This window comes from Heteronotia binoei, chromosome 2, assembly GCF_032191835.1.
Source record: "Heteronotia binoei isolate CCM8104 ecotype False Entrance Well chromosome 2, APGP_CSIRO_Hbin_v1, whole genome shotgun sequence".
Lineage (NCBI taxonomy): Eukaryota > Metazoa > Chordata > Lepidosauria > Squamata > Gekkonidae > Heteronotia > Heteronotia binoei.
Window position 1 is genome coordinate 154,389,779 of NC_083224.1, and position 16,464 is coordinate 154,406,242.

The 16,464-nt window shown below is 44.9% G+C and overlaps 1 protein-coding gene across 4 annotated transcripts in view; it reads right to left on the reverse strand.

The window, feature by feature from the left end:
* The window catches only part of COL11A1 (collagen type XI alpha 1 chain), a 335,777-nt gene extending 325,884 nt beyond the window's left edge, over positions 1–9,893 (reverse strand). For 2 of the 4 annotated variants that reach the window (XM_060232292.1, XM_060232289.1), the window contains exon 1: positions 9,675–9,893. In XM_060232292.1, coding sequence (XP_060088275.1) covers positions 9,675–9,789 — 115 coding nt within the window. In that variant the 5' untranslated portion in view covers positions 9,790–9,893. The remainder of the gene's footprint in view (positions 1–9,674) is intronic. The other 2 variants (XM_060232291.1, XM_060232290.1) reach the window with 1 other exon arrangement.
* Between the last annotated feature and the right edge of the window lie 6,571 nt (positions 9,894–16,464).

Sequence of the window (16,464 nt, forward strand, 5' to 3'; positions counted from 1 at the left end):
TGCATTATCATGTTGGCATACACTGAAACCCCAAGCCTTGTGCATACAAGAGGTTCCTTTACTTTCTTTCTTTCTTTCTTTCTTTCTTTCTTTCTTTCTTTCTTTCTTTCTTTCTTTCTTTCTTTCTTTCTTTCTTTCTTTCTTTCTCTTATGCACAATTATTTGCTGAAAGAACTCCACAACTGCCAGTTCCTGCTAGAATGTGAATAAGAAGGTCAACAATTCCTCCATTAACATGAGCAGTTTGCAAACGTTATGCTAATACATTTGATACCGTAATTATGATGACATATCTAGTCTAGCTCAAATTTAGCAAATGGCTGGTTTTATTTTATTTTATTTATTTTGCGTTTGGGGCTATCTTCATTCCAGCAGAACACTATAGTAGCTTTGCCAAAGTTTGCTTTCTTCCTCAAAGCACAAGAGATGTCTCCTGCGCTCCATTTAGTTGATTTGTACCCTATTATCCTTGCATAGCCAGCCCAACAGTAAATTAACAAATGGTAAGAGGATTTCTTATGAAAGGAAGCAGAGAACTATAGTGAGAAAATAAAGAAACTTTTAAATCATGCTGGCAGATGGAAACCCTACTGTTTTGGATTGAACAAAACAAAAATCCAAGAGAGGCATAATTGTTCCAGTCTGTTTTAGGTATCATTTCCCTTCAGCAATAAAACCTTAGTTATTTTCTTAGATCGCTTATTTTTTTCCTGGAAGCCAGCTGAGGCAGGTTGACCATTCAGGGCATCACCAGGCATTTTCCAGGTGAGCTGATTCTATTAAGGAAAAGCAAGAGTGAAAGGAGAAGCCACTGACTGGCTTGTTGCAGCACAGCCTGGGTCCCCTCATGCTCAACCTTGATTTGGCCATGACAGAAGGACACGTCCAACGAATGCTTCTTCCTGGAGCGCCCCAGGCTGGCCAGATCAAAGCTAAACAGCTGGCCCTAGCACGGAAGGCAGATGCTTCCCCTGTTGTTTTTGCTGCAATCTGGGGCTGCTTGGCTTTGATGGCCCCCAGCAGCACAGTGGGAAGGAGCAGAAGGATGTGCCAACAGGCAAGAATGTGCCGTTCACAGAAGTGCCTGGAGTGTTGTTCTCGTAGAGAGGCATCCTCCAACCAGAAGACTGAGATACCATTTCCATTGCTAAACGGAATTTCTGTGATCGTGATCTGCCTTCCAACAGTAAGTGGCTACTGTTCTTGGCAAAAAAGGAAACAGAGAGACAGAAATGTTCCAATAAGCTTTGGATTTAAGCGGGGGCACTGCATGGTAAGGTAGGAAAAGAGTTGTGCTGCCCTTCCCCCTTTAGCAAATTTTCATCCTACCTGCACCACCAGTGAGGACTGGCTTAAGCTAGTGAGATGAGCATCTTCCTCCTATTATATCATTGATGGTGGAATGTGGAAGCATCATTTCCCTTGGAAAAACACTGTGGATATATTTGAATTGGTAGTGACACAGAAGAAAATAGGCACCTCTTCTCATACTAAGCTGCCTTGGCAGAGTTCAAGGTAGACTTGCAGAGGAAATGCCTCTCTGCAGCCAGTCTGGTTGCAGCAACACATGGCAAGCAACACATGAAGAGGCATATTCCTTCTACTGTAACTAGTTCAAAACCTAACCAACTCCATTGAAGGAGATTCAAAACAGCAGAGGGTGCAGCATAGCATGTGGGTAGGCAACCAGTGAAACCTGAGCCAATTGTTGCCTCTCACCAAATAGGCAGTGCAGTCTACCCTAGAGCCAGTGAAGGCTGCAAAGGATGTGATGACACTTCGTGCAGCTCTCAAGATGAACGTCCATGCAAGATGCATAGGAGGAGGCTTATACCCCCACTCTCCTCCATACATTCCTGCCAATGTTGAACTCCAGCTACAGACCCCCCAATACACAGTCACTATTGCCAGGAACCAAGACTTGGAGTCCATGGGACTGGCACAGGAGGGGGGCATTTGGGGAAGCAAAAAATATTGAGCTGCCCTGTTCATGTTGCTGTCGGCACATCAGGATACAGGATGGCTGCTGATAAAGAATGTGAGGGCCTATACTGATAATGTTTTCCCCAAAGCTGTTTTAACTTCACTAGCAATATGTGGAGGCAACTGGAAGCCTCAGGGCCAAACATGGCCTCTTGAAGAATTATGGTGTTCCTAATTGTCACTTGTGGTAGAACAGTCCATTGACCCACAACTGCCCCTCCATTTGACCTTTCCAAAGAATCTAGATGCCCAGCAAACATTCAGTTTCCACTGCTCTCCCAGTTTGCCCCATCCTCATACTCTCCCTCTCACTTGTTTTTCAATACACTGACACTATTACTATCATCATCATCAATAATAATAATAGTAACCATCATCATTGGCCCTTCCTGGCTCACATCAGGCTCTGGATGACGTACAACATGCATCATAGTTCAACATAACAAATTAGATTAAAATTTACAGAAATCTCCAATGGTGACTTATGGGGTTTGTAGAATCTTTCGGGATCAAGTGCCGTGTTCTACTGGAGAAAGTTTTCCTTCCAGATGTTTCGTTCTCAGCTGCGGAGAACATCCTCAGTGGCGTTGCAGCCAGAGTAGGCGCTCAGACCTTCTTGGCTGCTGTGCATTGAGTGACTTATGGGGTTTAGTGTATGTTCTGGACTACCAGAGTGTCATACTGGGGGTGGGGGAAGAAACGTACAAAGTGTTGGGGGGGGGGGGGTTAGTGGGAATGGGAGGTGCCATCTGCTGTCAAACTGTTGCTGTCCTCAAAAGCCTGGCAGAACATCTCTGCCTTACAGGCCCTGTGGAATTGCATAAGATTCCAGACAGCCCTGATATCATCTGGCAGAGAGTCCCACCAGGTTGGGGCCAGGACTGAAAAGGCCTTGGTCCTGGTCGAGGACAGCCAGACTTCTCTAGGGCCAAGGATCACCAGCAAGTTGTTACCAGTAAATCTCAATGCTCTTCCAAGGGCATACTGGAAGAGATGGTCCTGCAAATACATTGGCGTCAGACTAGTCAAGGCCATAAAGGTCAAAACCAAACCCTGAATCTGACTTGGTACACCACCAGGAGCCAGTATAGTTGGCACAGCACTGGTTGAATATGTGCCATCTGTGGCCTTTCCGTCAGGGCTCGTGCCACTGCATTCTGGACCCATTGAAGTTTCCAGGTCAGTCTGAAGGCTAGGCCAACACAAAGGAAGTTACAGTAGTCTAATCTAGTGATCACTGCATGGGTTACTGTGGCTAGGTCAGGGCTAAAGCTCCACCTAGTGCTCGCATCCTTCCACTAACCATGTTCTAGTTCCACACAGGCTGCTTGCCAGACAGGGAAATAGTAGTTTAGCACCTGGCTGCCTTGCTTCCCTGAAGCCCATTTTAAATAGTTTGTTCTAACAGTGGAAGTCTATCTGGTAAAAAGAAGGACTGCAAGCATTTAAAATAGTAACAAATTTATTAAAGGTAAAAAGTGCCCCAGCTGGTCTTGTTCTAAGGTAGGCTCTTTAAATTAGATGTAACAGTTTGCTAAAAGCCTTTGCCTGTGTAATCAGCCCTTTGTCTACTCCCACATGGAAATGGCAAGCATCAGGATGGAGATCAGGTGTGAGAACTCCTTCCTCCAGATGAAATCAGCCAACAAGGACCTGCAAAATGGACCCATCTTCCACCAGGCCTTTCCTGATATTTGCAGGAAGATACACTCTGGCCCTTCACACCCCAAGCGTCTGGGTCCTTTCTAGGTACCAGATTCCAGCTATGGCATGAGCTACCTTTTCCACCATCTCTGACCCAGACTGCGCATAAGCATTTCCAAAGCTTTGGAAGTTGGGCAATACTTGTGAGTGAGTGACTTTCCCCTTCCTGCTTCTCTTCTGCCATAAGAAAGGAAACTTTTAAAACTAACTGTGGCTATTATACTAAGCCCAAACCTGGAAATAAAATTAATTTCTACACAATACCCTGCAAGCTTGACTACTGTAACTCACTGTATGTGGGCTTGCCCTTGGGACTGATCCGAAAATTCCAGCTGGTGCAGAATGCAGTGGCGTGTCTTTTGACTGCATCGCCTGTGTGGGCTTGCATTCAGCCAGTGCTTTGCCAACTGCACTGGCTACCAGTTGAGCACTGGATCCATTTCAAGGTGTTGGTACTAAATTTTAAAGCATTGTGAAACCTGAGACATATCTGAAGGACCACCTCTCCCCATATGTGCCTCGAAGAGACCTAACACTCAGTCAATCAACACCTACTGCTTATCCCAAGCCTGAAAGATGTCCAGTTAGCCTTGACCAGGGCCAGGGCATTATCTGCCCCAGCTCCAGCCTGGTGGAACATGCTTCCCCTTGAGATCAGGACCCTGACAGACCTTTTACCATTCTGCAGGGCCTGCAAAATGGAGCTGTTCCACCAGGTCTTTGGTTGAGGCAATGGGCGTCTATGTAACTTGGGCTTCTACCATAGCCTTTCTCTCCAAGGCCAGTTCCAAGAAGTTTGTGCTTAGCAGCACTGGTCTCTGATTTTGTGTTTTCCTAGCTGACAACTGTCTGTTTTAAATCTTATTTAACTGTTTAATATACTTATGTTTTACCTGTGTTATTTTATATGTTGTAATCCACCCTGAGTCTGCTTGCAGGGAGGGCAGAATATAAATAAGCTAAAATAAGTAAAATGAATAAACAAGCGTTTTTTTGGGGGGGGGGGGACATCCGTATGGAAACAGAACTTGCTAGCTGACCACTTTAGGAGGCTGAAGGTTGAAATTCTGGATCACTGCCCCTCCTTAATTTCTCAAAACAGTCCTACAGGAAAACTAGTTACTGACCAGAGGGTTATAATAATTTATGACAATTATAATCTTTAATTATAATTGGCATTGGAGGTCTCATTTCAGATTCCCTTGAATAGGGATTGAGGGTGGAGAGAAATAATCAGCAGGGTCCACAGTCTGGCTCTTAGAAAGAATCAAAAGGAAACTGCCGGTAACAGGTTTATTTTAAGAGCATCTCTTATGATTCCCCTCCTCCTTTATATCTTGAAAGCAGAGTAATTGCATGACGCTGCAGACAGGGCCAATCCTTAATGGTGTCCCTGCAGGAGTTAACTTTTAAGCCTAGTTTATGGCAAAACATCAAATAAGCAAGAAATATATGCAGATTAAGACAACAGCCTCTATTTTCCACTATGCATACATACTACAAAACACTGATCATCCCCATTAAGACCTTTTAAAATAAAACTGCGTAATCACTTCTGAGTCTACGGTGATGATGCAGAGTTACAGGACAGGAAGAATTGCTTGGGCATTTTAAGTTAAGCTCAGCAATATGAGATACTTTTACCCTATAAGGGGTGATTCCCAGAGGAAAACAAATCTACCTTCCTTTCAGGGGTCTGTCTCAAGCCTCCTTGGGAAGGACAAGTAAAGAACTGCACGACCCACACAACATACCAGGCATATTTCTGTGTCAGCTGCCTAGGGGGAAAAAATCAGTGTTTGGCCACAGGTCTGTTGCAGAAATGATTTATTTTAACAGCAAATCAGACAAGTTCTTGATTCTCTCAGCTGTAAGGGTCAGGATGTGTGTACAGGGGAAGATGTGACCCTTTCACCTGCTGATCCCTGGGACTCAAATAATTTTTGCAAACTATTTACAGTTCTCAAAACCCACAATTCTGTGATTTGATCAATGAGGCTAATATAAATAAAGCACAGAGATGTTTATGTGCATGGCTCTGTAATTAAAACGGGTTCTCATTATTTTTAAGTTAAAGCGCCCAAAGACATGTTGGAATTTAACCACATATTGTTGCCAACTTTTCAACACTTCTGCCTTTCACAGCAGCTTGTGACCCTGGAAACTCTTCTGCCTCTCAACTCCATGCTAGAAGTTTCACAGCAGCTATTACAAATGTTGGCTTGTTGGTCAATACTAGAATGAAATAACACTACAAGTCATGAACCACGTTGAAACACAAATTGCCCTTACTGCATTTGCTCATACAAAAGTGAATTTAGAAGAGCAAGCCATTCATTTAGTTCAAGGATGAACGAGGGTTGTTCCAATTTTACAGTCAGCCACTTTGAAATGGTTAAATTGCTTATAAGCCAAATGGTTCTTTCATACATCTTTGCAAGTTGAAGCAATATTGCCTTTAAGGAATATTCAGCCACGAGGAGTAGGCCCAATTTTGGAAATCCCATTAGCTTCAAACATAGCTTGGGAAACACAAAGAATCCCCTTACTGACTTTTAGAAGTATATAACAGAAGGCAATATACAATATCATGTTATAAGTAGAATTAATTATTATTCTGAATCAGCAGAGGTTTCTCATTTGCCTGAAAACTTGAGTTTGGATGATTTAGGTATTCACTGAATATTTCTCATGACATTTAATTCACTATCACCATAGTTCATTGACATAAATTGTATCATATTACTTGTCTTCTACAGCTGCTTTGAATAAATGTGTTTATTCATCCCAAGCACCTCTGCCAACAGAACCCATATTAAAAAGGTGAGAAGCGGAATCAAAGAAAGAGGCATACACTTGCACCAGGTTGTTAAAAAGAAAAGCATTTTCTGCCCAAAACTGCTGGAATGTGTTCTACCTTCTGCCGCATCCTCTGTTTTCAATGGGAAACGTGAATGGGAGTTCTCTATCCCTGGTCCGAATGTCAATTACCAACCTTTTAAAAAAATATTATTAAATCTTACTTGGATGTTAGAATGTTGCAGAGGTCTTTCTAAAAAGCTCCGAGGCAACATTCCAATACAAACAGAAGCACCTCTGATCAGGTCTGAGCAGTATGGCTAAGTATTAAATTGGACGTATGTTTAGTGATTACATTGGGGCTTACTCTCAAATAAGTGCCTAGGACTGCAGCCTTACTTGAATACCACTGAAATTAATGGGAGTTACTTACAAGTAAACACAGAAATAGGACTGCAATCTTCTTTACATATACAGTGCAAACTTCTTTTAGCATACAATGCATTTGCTGCTGATGATATTATTCATCTCCATACCTTAGAAATCAACCAGTTATACCAGTAATGGCAATCATTTACCTCAAGCGGTTTATTTCATTTTTCTGTACAGTCACTAACCTTTCATGTAAAATGTCCTATACTTTGTAGAAACATTTAAGATGAGATTTAAAAACTCTCACCAAGTCTGAAGCAGTATGTACTGCAAAGCCAGGCCTACTGCTCCTGGCAGAACTTTATTCCAAATCAGTGAACTTCAGATCACATCCTCCCAAAAGTAGCACCATGCAGCAAAAACCTTGCCAACATATTTTAAGTCATCTGAGCTGTACTTTTAAGAAAGCAAGTTTCATCTGAAGCAATTCTCAACACCCTCTTCTCAGTACAAACTCTCATTTCCTTCTTAGACCCAAGAAACAAAGCAGCCAGCCAAGATGAGTCTGCAAATCACATCAGGAGCTTTATTTTTATTTTTTTAAGAAACAGAAAGAAACCAGAATCGAACAAGAATAATCAACTTTTATCTTCCTAATCCCTTAGTAAATGACTTCACTTTGCATGCTGCAGTCAAAATCCATGCCCCTGCACGTGCCCTGGCCCCAAAGGGATGGAGAAAAGGGGGATAACTAACTGCAGAATGCAAGAGGTGAGGTGAAACAAGGCTGGATTTGTCCATCTCCCTTCTGAGTTGCGCTTCAAACCAGCAGGGGGCAGAAAGACTGGCAGATGTGACTGACACTCAAGTCCAAGAGGTGGGCAGGAACCCAGAGGCTGAAAGGAAACTCTCACAGAGCACCTTTCTCATCCATGGCCACCGTTGACTCCAAGTGTGAGCAGAACTTTTTTGTGTGTGAAATCATAACAGGAGGTTTCCTTCAAAAACTGCTCAATTTTGGGGGGGCGGAGGGGTAAACCAACCCTTAAGGATGCAAACGCTGCAGGATGGACATACAAAAGCAGACTAATTGCTTCAACAGATTTCATTGGACAGAAGAAGTTAACAAAGAATGAGGTCACAGTGTAGGTCCCTCGAGATGGGAAACACAGCACCACAGCCAAACTACAGAGACAAGAAGATCTCTGTAATATCAGCCCACGGGTTTCCAAGGAGCGCCTCTCTTCAGGCTGCAATTATAGCCATCTCTCCTATTATGGTTACCAGACACATGATAGTTCAGCTGCTATTCTGATTAAGCAGTGGGCTTGTCCCCCAAATCACCTGCCCCCTTTGGATCAACATCCAGAAATGGAAAAGACACCCTCTCCTATTATCACACACACCCAGCTCCTTAAAATGGCATACTTTTCTCTGATGCCTACAAATTCTCAGGAACTGCACCGGGCTCACATGTGCCCACAGACACCTAAGGGACCACTCACTTCACTCCATGACTTTTGTCCAAGGATGCACCTTAGGGGAAGGGAGGGGAAAGGAAGGAGATTCTTCTATGCATTGAACTCCTGTCTCTGTCTTGCCACGTATGCTTGGTAGACCCCACTTGTTAAGGGGGAGGAGGATAAAACAGGTAAGAAATACTATTGTAGACTAGCCAGCTCCTGTTGTGTTCAAAATCTTCAAGCCTTCCTGTGTGCCAAAAAAACCCACCCGCACAAGACCTGTTTCATTCAAAAGTATGCACAACCCTGTCCATTAGAATCTGTCCCCTTACCTACTTATTTCTCTTACTATCCCAGAAAAGCTGCACACCCAAATCAGGAGCACCTACATGGTTAGTGTCTTTCCACTTGAGCACAGTCCTCTTTTCCAAGATGCTGGAGACTTTTGTTTCTGCACAGAACTTTTTGCTAATCTTCATAAACATATATTGCACAGTATTTGGGGCATCTTTCTTTCTTTCTGTGCATTCAACTTTCTATTCATTGAACTTTCTATGCACTGAACTCTTTCTTTCCTTCCTTTCTTTCTGGAAAGTTGTCATTGATTTCTGCAGATATAGTCTCTCCCATCACCTATTAAGGCAGAGTTTGCAAAGGCTCCCTTCCCACTCTTTAATTTCTTTAGTCAAGATTTTATGATCTTGATCAACTTAATGACTTTGGAAAGTTCAAGAGACCAGATTGGTGGTGTGGAACGTTGAAGTTGCAGAAACTCTCTTTCCCCATTAAAAATTGGCAGACCACACAAAGAAAAGTATCTTTGCTCAGAAAGTTCTCTTATTTCTACCCTCAATTTCAGTATTTCTCCTTTGGCCCAAGCTTCCAGCCCCCACCTCCCTCTTTTCACTTAGGGCGTTTTTAAAGTTATCAGCAGAGTAAGAGCAGAAGATAAGCTTACGCAACGAGAATGGGGGTGGGGGGAGGAGAGCAAAATCTTTCCAGGCACCTTAGTCCTCTGTTCCCCAAGATCGCATTCAAAGGTGTCAGATCTCTTCCTACGTCTCGGCGTCGTCCGGGGAAATTTTGGAGGGGAGGTCTGAATTTGTGACAACGATTAGCTCTAGGGCTCAGCAAGCCATACCCAGAAGGAAATGCCCCTGAGCATGTGCAGAGTGTGCCCCCCCCCCTCCGATCATTCAGCTATGGAAAACAGCGAGCTACCATCTTCGATGAAAAAGCCAGAGAGGTGAACGATGAAGGGAAGTTGTGCAGCGCGCTGAACTTCAGCGGGGCAACCGAGACGGGGAGGGCAGCTGGTCAACCGGCCCGCTCCCTCAGCCCAGCCTTGCTTACCTCCTCGGACCTCCGCAGCCTCCAGCAGCAGGAGCGTCCAAGTGATGAGGAGCGCGGAGTCCCAGAACCACCGTTTCGTTTTCCACCTTGTGGACCATCTCTGCCTCATCTCCATGGCTCGGGGCGCCCCTCGCACCAGCCGTCCGCGCTGCGACCCACCCCCCTCCCCGGGGCTCCTTCCCCCACCCCGGCTCTTCTAGCTCGGCTGCCCCGCCGTCGCCTCCCCTCGGGTTTGTATTCCAAGAGACGCCGGTCTTCTTCAGCGCCCCATCGGAGAAAGCGCCGGGAGAGAGAGAGCTGCGCTGGCTGCTGCTGCAGCTGCTGACGAGGTGTACGTGTGGGGGTCAGCCCGCCCAAGTCCAGGCCCCTCCGGTGCGTCCTCGGCGGCGCCCTGCCTTCCGTCTGCAAGCAGATGAGGCGGCTTCAAGCCCAGCGCGCCGAGCTCAGCATCCCCCCGCTCGGTCGCATCCCGCAAAAGAGGGCTGGCCCACAGGCGCACCGAGAGCCGCCAGCTAGAGAGCAGCCGCCCCCTCCCCACCTCAGGAGCCCAAAGTGACAAGCAGTCTGCCGGCCGGAGACCAATGGCGGGCCTCCTCCGGCAGCCCGAGGCCCGCCCCCTAGCCTCCCCTCCCCTTTTGCCCAAGAAGACCCGAAGCGGTGGAAGCGGTAGCCTTCCTCGCTCCCGCCCCTTCGGTTCGCCAGAGCGCCTTTTGGAGGGGGGGGGGGGGGCGCACGAGCAAGCAGGCGCGTTGTCGAAGGCACTCTGGGAATGAAAGGAATGGCAGGAGAGTGGGTGCCGGCAGCGAGGCGGGGGATGAAGGCCGGGGTTTCCCTGGAAGCTGAAGGTTGAGCCCCGCCGCCCAAAGGACCATCCCACAAAAGGCCGTCTACCTGAGAGCACCTCTTTCAATCCGCGGTGGCCTCAAAGGAGTGTACATCTAGGGGTAGTCACTGGTGGGGGGGGGGGGGCGGGTTACTCAGCCCTGGCAAACGAAGTAGTCTAGTGGCTTTGAGCCCTATGGAGTCACAGTTTTCCCTGCCAAGGTGGCTCCTTCATGGAATATGTGAAGTAATACTATAGAAGAGAGTGGCTTTGAGCTAGAGTTACCAGCCTCCAGCAGGGGCTGAAGTCCAGTTACCGGGATCAGTGCCACTGGAGAAAATGGCTGCTTTAGAGGGAATTAGACCCAGCTGAGACCCCCACCTTCCTAAACCCCACTACCCTCAGTCTCTGTGCCCATATCTCCAGGAATTTCCCAGCCTTTAGCTGGCAGCTCTACTACTGAAGCTGAAGGCCCTTCCCTACTAGGCCAACCAACTCTCCTACAAATGGGCAGAAGACACAAGCTCAACAGCACAAAGCCAGCATCACCTCATGGTTTAGGGATTTAATCCAGCTCAGCTTCAAAAGGATATGGCCCATGTTGGAAAGGGTGCTGTAATTGTAAAAGTACAAAATACACATTCTGCAAGAAGAAAATGGAGATGTGAGTGGACATACAAATGTGGACAACATTGCTAATGTTATCATCCCTTGCTCTGCTGCTGTCACAGAATACTTCAGGAAAATACCTGCAGGATCCTAGGCATGTGTGTATGCAAGCATGCATGCGTGTGCACAGACATATTTTTCCCCCTTGGCAGTCACAAGATTCTACCAGTATGATCCAAAAAAGTAATATGAATTATACATGTGAGCTCTGATGTGATCCTAGTCTCAGACACACTGAGTAATCTTAAATTTGACCATCAGGAAAACGTCAGCCTGTCGTTTTAGCACAGCAATCTGATACACAGTTTTCCCCTTCTAAATGCATTGAATTCAGTGGGCTTAGATGGTTGTAATTCTTTGGATTTCTAGAAAGAAACTCCCATTAAACTAAGTTGGATAAGTTTCTTGCACACTTGCCTAGGCTGTGACAGTGAACAGCAAAGAGAAACTAAAGCAGTTGATGAGGCAAAGTATAAATACCAACAGAAGATTGCAATCCTACAAACATTAAGTGCAGTTGAATTAATTTGAACTTCTAAAAATGTGTAAAATATGCTGGGGTTCTTGAAAAAAAAATCCTTTTATTCCTTCCTCCTGTTTTTGTATTGAACATCTAGCTGAAGAAGAGAGCAGTGTAGCTGAAAAGCTTACTATTGGGGGAGGACATTTTGCTTGGTCTAATAAAGGTTTATTGCAATGCTCCTCCTTTGGTATCCCCCTCCTCCCAGTAACAGGTCAATATGGCTACTTGCGATTTGTATAGAGCTGGGGCTATGGTTAGTTTAATAATCCTAAATATTCTTTTTCTGTCCTATTTTTTGGGCTGCTTGTAGATGCTAAAAATATAGAATCTAATGTATATGATTTTGCTTCGCATTTCTCTTCTATAGCAGGCAGCTGTCAGCTTGCAATGTGATGTTCATTCTATGTTATCCTTACCAGTTTCATTATTTGCTTCCCCTACAGAATCAGCATACAGAATGCAGATTCTTCAATAGCTTTTGTTCATCAATGTGCCTGCCAATTCTATATTTAATAATAGATTCTAATAGAACTTATTCAGTATCAATGTTACACTGCCTGGCTTGTAATTTCCCAGATTTCCTCTGGAACTTTTAAAGATGGTAATTATATTAGATACCTTCCAGTCCTCAGGAATGGAGGCAGACTGTAAAGGTAGATTGAATATTTTTGTTGGGAGATCCACAAATTCACATTAGAGTTCTTTCAGAACTATTGGATGTGTGCCATCTGGGCCTGGTGATTTGTCAGCTTTTAAAAAAAAATCATTTTGATGGACTTCCAAAAGAACTCTCACTGCCGTGTTGGGAGGTGTTATTTTGCTTTCTTGCCTCAGGGATTGGGCAATACATTGTGCTGCCTATTGTACAATAAAAAGGCATACTGGTATGAGTATGGGTCCTTCTTGCAACTTTCTCACTCATTGCAAAGTAATTGTTCCCCATCCTAAACCATACTTAATTTTGTGTGGAATCTATTTAAGAAGAAGAAGATATTGGATTTATATCCCACCCTATATGCTGAATCTCAAAGTCTCAGAGCGGTCACAATCTCCTTTGCCTCCGCCCCCCCCCCCACACACACAAAACAGACACCCTGTGAGGTAGGTGGGGCTGAGAGTGCTCTTACAGCAGCTGCCCTTTCAAGGACAACTCCTGTGAGAGCTATGGCTGATCAAGGCCATTTCAGCAACTGCAAGTGGAGGAATGGAGAATCAAACCTGGTTCTCCCAGATAAGAATCCATACACTTAACCACTACACCAAACTGGTTCTCTTGTTTGCCTGGCACATCCAAGGGCACCCCAGACCTGAGGAAGAAGGGCTGGAACATGGACACTGCCCTAAGCATGCCAGCAGCATTGTAACAGGGCAGAAGGAAGCCAGTCTAAAAGCAGGTAGATCAAACCAGCCAGGCTTCGGTGTTACTGTTAATCTTGGAACTGGGCTAATCAATAAAACAGGTATCTTTTGCATTTCTGTTGGTTAATCTTTGACCGCATGGATACACTATGTACAACCCAGGGGGGGAATGGGGCATCATAGTGCATCATAGATAGGGCTGTTTTGTAGAAAAAGCCCAGCAGGAACTCATTTGCATAATAGGCCACACCTCCCGATATCACTCGAAGTGACATCACCCATCCAGTAGGTTACTTTCCACAGAGCAGTACAGTGCCATCAGCTGCATTTCATGGATGTATGTTCTCACAGGCCAATGTTTCACACACCCAAACATGACCAGCCACATGCAGTGGAATGGGCAGCGGCAAGCCCAGCTTCTCCTGGGAGGGGGCATCTGTGGGTGGCTCTGCATCTCTTGCTGTCTGCAAGCCCACCGGAGGATGGAGGTGGCAGAGAGGACGGAGCACACAGTCTGGGAGTGGCTGCCTAGTGCCTTCAATCTGCTGGAGACCTTTTTTTTTTTAGCCAGGACCCTGGCCAAGCCATCCAGAACTGCATTTCTGCTAAAAAAAAAAAAAAAAAAAAGCCCTACCCATAGACTGTAAATGATTCAGAATATATTAAAAATGGAAGCCAAACAGCTACTAGGAAGACCTGATGTTTGCAATGCAGAGGAAAGGGGGGAAGCACTTTATGTTTGAAATGATGGAAGCAAGAATTCATTAATTTTGAAAGGTTCCTGAACAGTGCTTGGTTTGTGATTTATCTGATGTATACCCTGAAGTGACTGGAAAAGGACACTGCATAGTCAGGAAAAAATAACTGGTCATACGAATCCACCCTAAGGAAAGGATGACCATAGCCTTGTGCATCTAAATGAATCAAACACACAGGCATGAATAACTGGATGCCTTCATGGATGCTGGCAAGAAGAGCAAAAACATGTCTGAGAGCTCAGTCCACACTATACACAGCAGAGGCTTTGGGTTCATAGACCACCAGTTAGAATCATGTTTATATGTAGGTTAGCTTGATTGTGGAGGTTTAAAGCCTGCCTAGCAGGTAATAAGTTTTCAATACTTAAAGCCAACCCACACAGTCCTGTTAATCACATTTTGATCCAAATGGTGGAGAAAGGGGATTCCAAACCAGCTTCCCTGCCTTGGTTATCTGAAAGATAATCTCATTACAAATCATCAGACAAGTGGCTATTTTGGTCTGGCACCATGACATATCTAAGAGGACGGGCTATGAACCAGGAAACTGCTGGTTCCAAATCTCACCTGCTTTGTGGGAGAATTTGACACACAAATTCTCTTGCCCTATGTAAGCCCCTGTGCAGTGCCTTCTGATCCCCACAAAGCACAGTATGGAGAAGAACAACACTGATCTACTTTGCAGGGTTGTTGTGAATATTAGTGTGGTAATGTATATGAAGCATTCTGAAGGTATTATCTTAATAGTATTATTATCCTGTGGAGTAATCTTTTTGCCCTGTAGCATATGTATGGTGTTTGAAAATTCCCTGACTGTGTCATATGTTTCAAGGAAGAGGTAGAAATATATATGGTAGAATTTTATATGTATAAAATGATTTAAGCAGCCTAATACAGAGGGGTGGGGGAGCTGTCTGCTGGCTAGAAGTCCCTCAGCAGCCTGCCATCCTTCAGCATGTGGAGTGTGCATTTGCAATACACACAATCCAGCACGAGGCAAAAGTATTCAGCAATGAATAATCACCTTGCAAGTAAAGAATTGGCACTAGGCAAATGGAAGCCAGTTGGAACCTTTTGCATTCACTGGTTGCAGTCAGCCAGACTTGCTTCTGCAGAAATCCTGGCAAGATTTCATCCGCTGTGTACAACTCCTTCCACATATTTCACAATGAGTAGTGCTGCAATTTAGCCAAAATCTTAATTGCCCCACTTCAAACATTCCATAAGACATTCAGATAAAGCAAATGTGATCTGTCTGCTAAATAAGACATGCAAATTCCATTCCATTGTTTGTAGTGAGAGCCTGTTTGATCTGAAATTTTAATCAAACTGCCAGTGATATTTTGCAGAAATAAAGGGGAAATCCTAGGTACATGCAATCATGGTCAAGCAGATTCATTTATCTGTAAATGTTGTACACTACACACAATAGGTATGTGTCTCTCCCCTTGCCCTCCCATGTGCAATCTGAAGGGTGATAATACTTCCAAGATACCTTCCAGAGCTATTGTAAACTTACTAGAAAAGCCAGTTGCCTGCTTGGGGTGTGCATTCTCCCACTGCTGCCCCCCATCCTTGCCTCTAGGGCTGGAAGGAGAATGGGGGGAGGGGGTTCAAAATGAGATTGCACTACATGACAATGTCACTTCCTGCTGAAAACTCAGACATATGTCAGCAGATGCTTTAGAAATTATAAAGTTTCTATAGAGTTTCTAGAAAATTGGCTGGCATATGTCTAGATTTTTGCAATGTCATGTCTGCCCCTTGCTCTACCCCAAAGCTCCTGGTGCCAGGTGGCATTCTGGCATCTGTAACAATTACTGAGATAAGTAAGTGTTCTGATCAGTCAATGCCAAGGAAGTATCTATATATTTGTTTCTCAAGTGTGAGCAGGTCTGTGGATAGCTAAATCTGCAGATTGGACTCACACTGAGAGAAAGGAGGTTTTTCTCCAAACCTGAGGGAATCAACAAGCTTATCTATTTATTATTATTTATTCTATTTGATTTATAGGCTGCAGGACTCAGGGCAGCTAAGAACATAGTAAAAATACAATATATTAAATTAAAACCAAATAATAAAAATATTTCTTATATTGCAGATGGGGATTCAGTGCCTCCTGGTGAAGGCTTATGGAGAAATGGGGGGGAAGAGAGTGCAGAAAACATCTTAAAAGATGCTAGAGTATTTAACCCCACCAAAAAAACCCCAGTAATGTTATCTGCCCATGTACAGATTACTTCCCCTGTGCAGCCAATGCAATGGCTTCCAGGGGGTCCTGCTGGTTGTCAGGGATCCTCCATTGACCCAGTGGCTCCTGGAGCCCCTGCCAGCTGCCAGAAGCCCTGCTACTGATGCAGCAGCTCCTGGGTGGCCCACAGAGCCCCATGTGCCAGTGCTGCAGCTGGAGATCAAGGTGGGGGTGGGAAGAGAGATGGGAAGTACTATTGACAGAGAAGGAAAAGGAGAAAAGTGGAGAAATAGATGAGAGGGGAGACTGAGGGAGAGGAAGATGGAAGGGGAGGGAGGGAGGGAGAAGAATAGCGGAGAAGGGAAAGGGGGAAAAAGAAAGGGAGGTAGGATTGACAGGGTAGGGAGAGGAAGAAAGAGGGGGTGGGATATTATTTGAGAAGGGGGGAGAGGGAGGGAAGCAAAGGT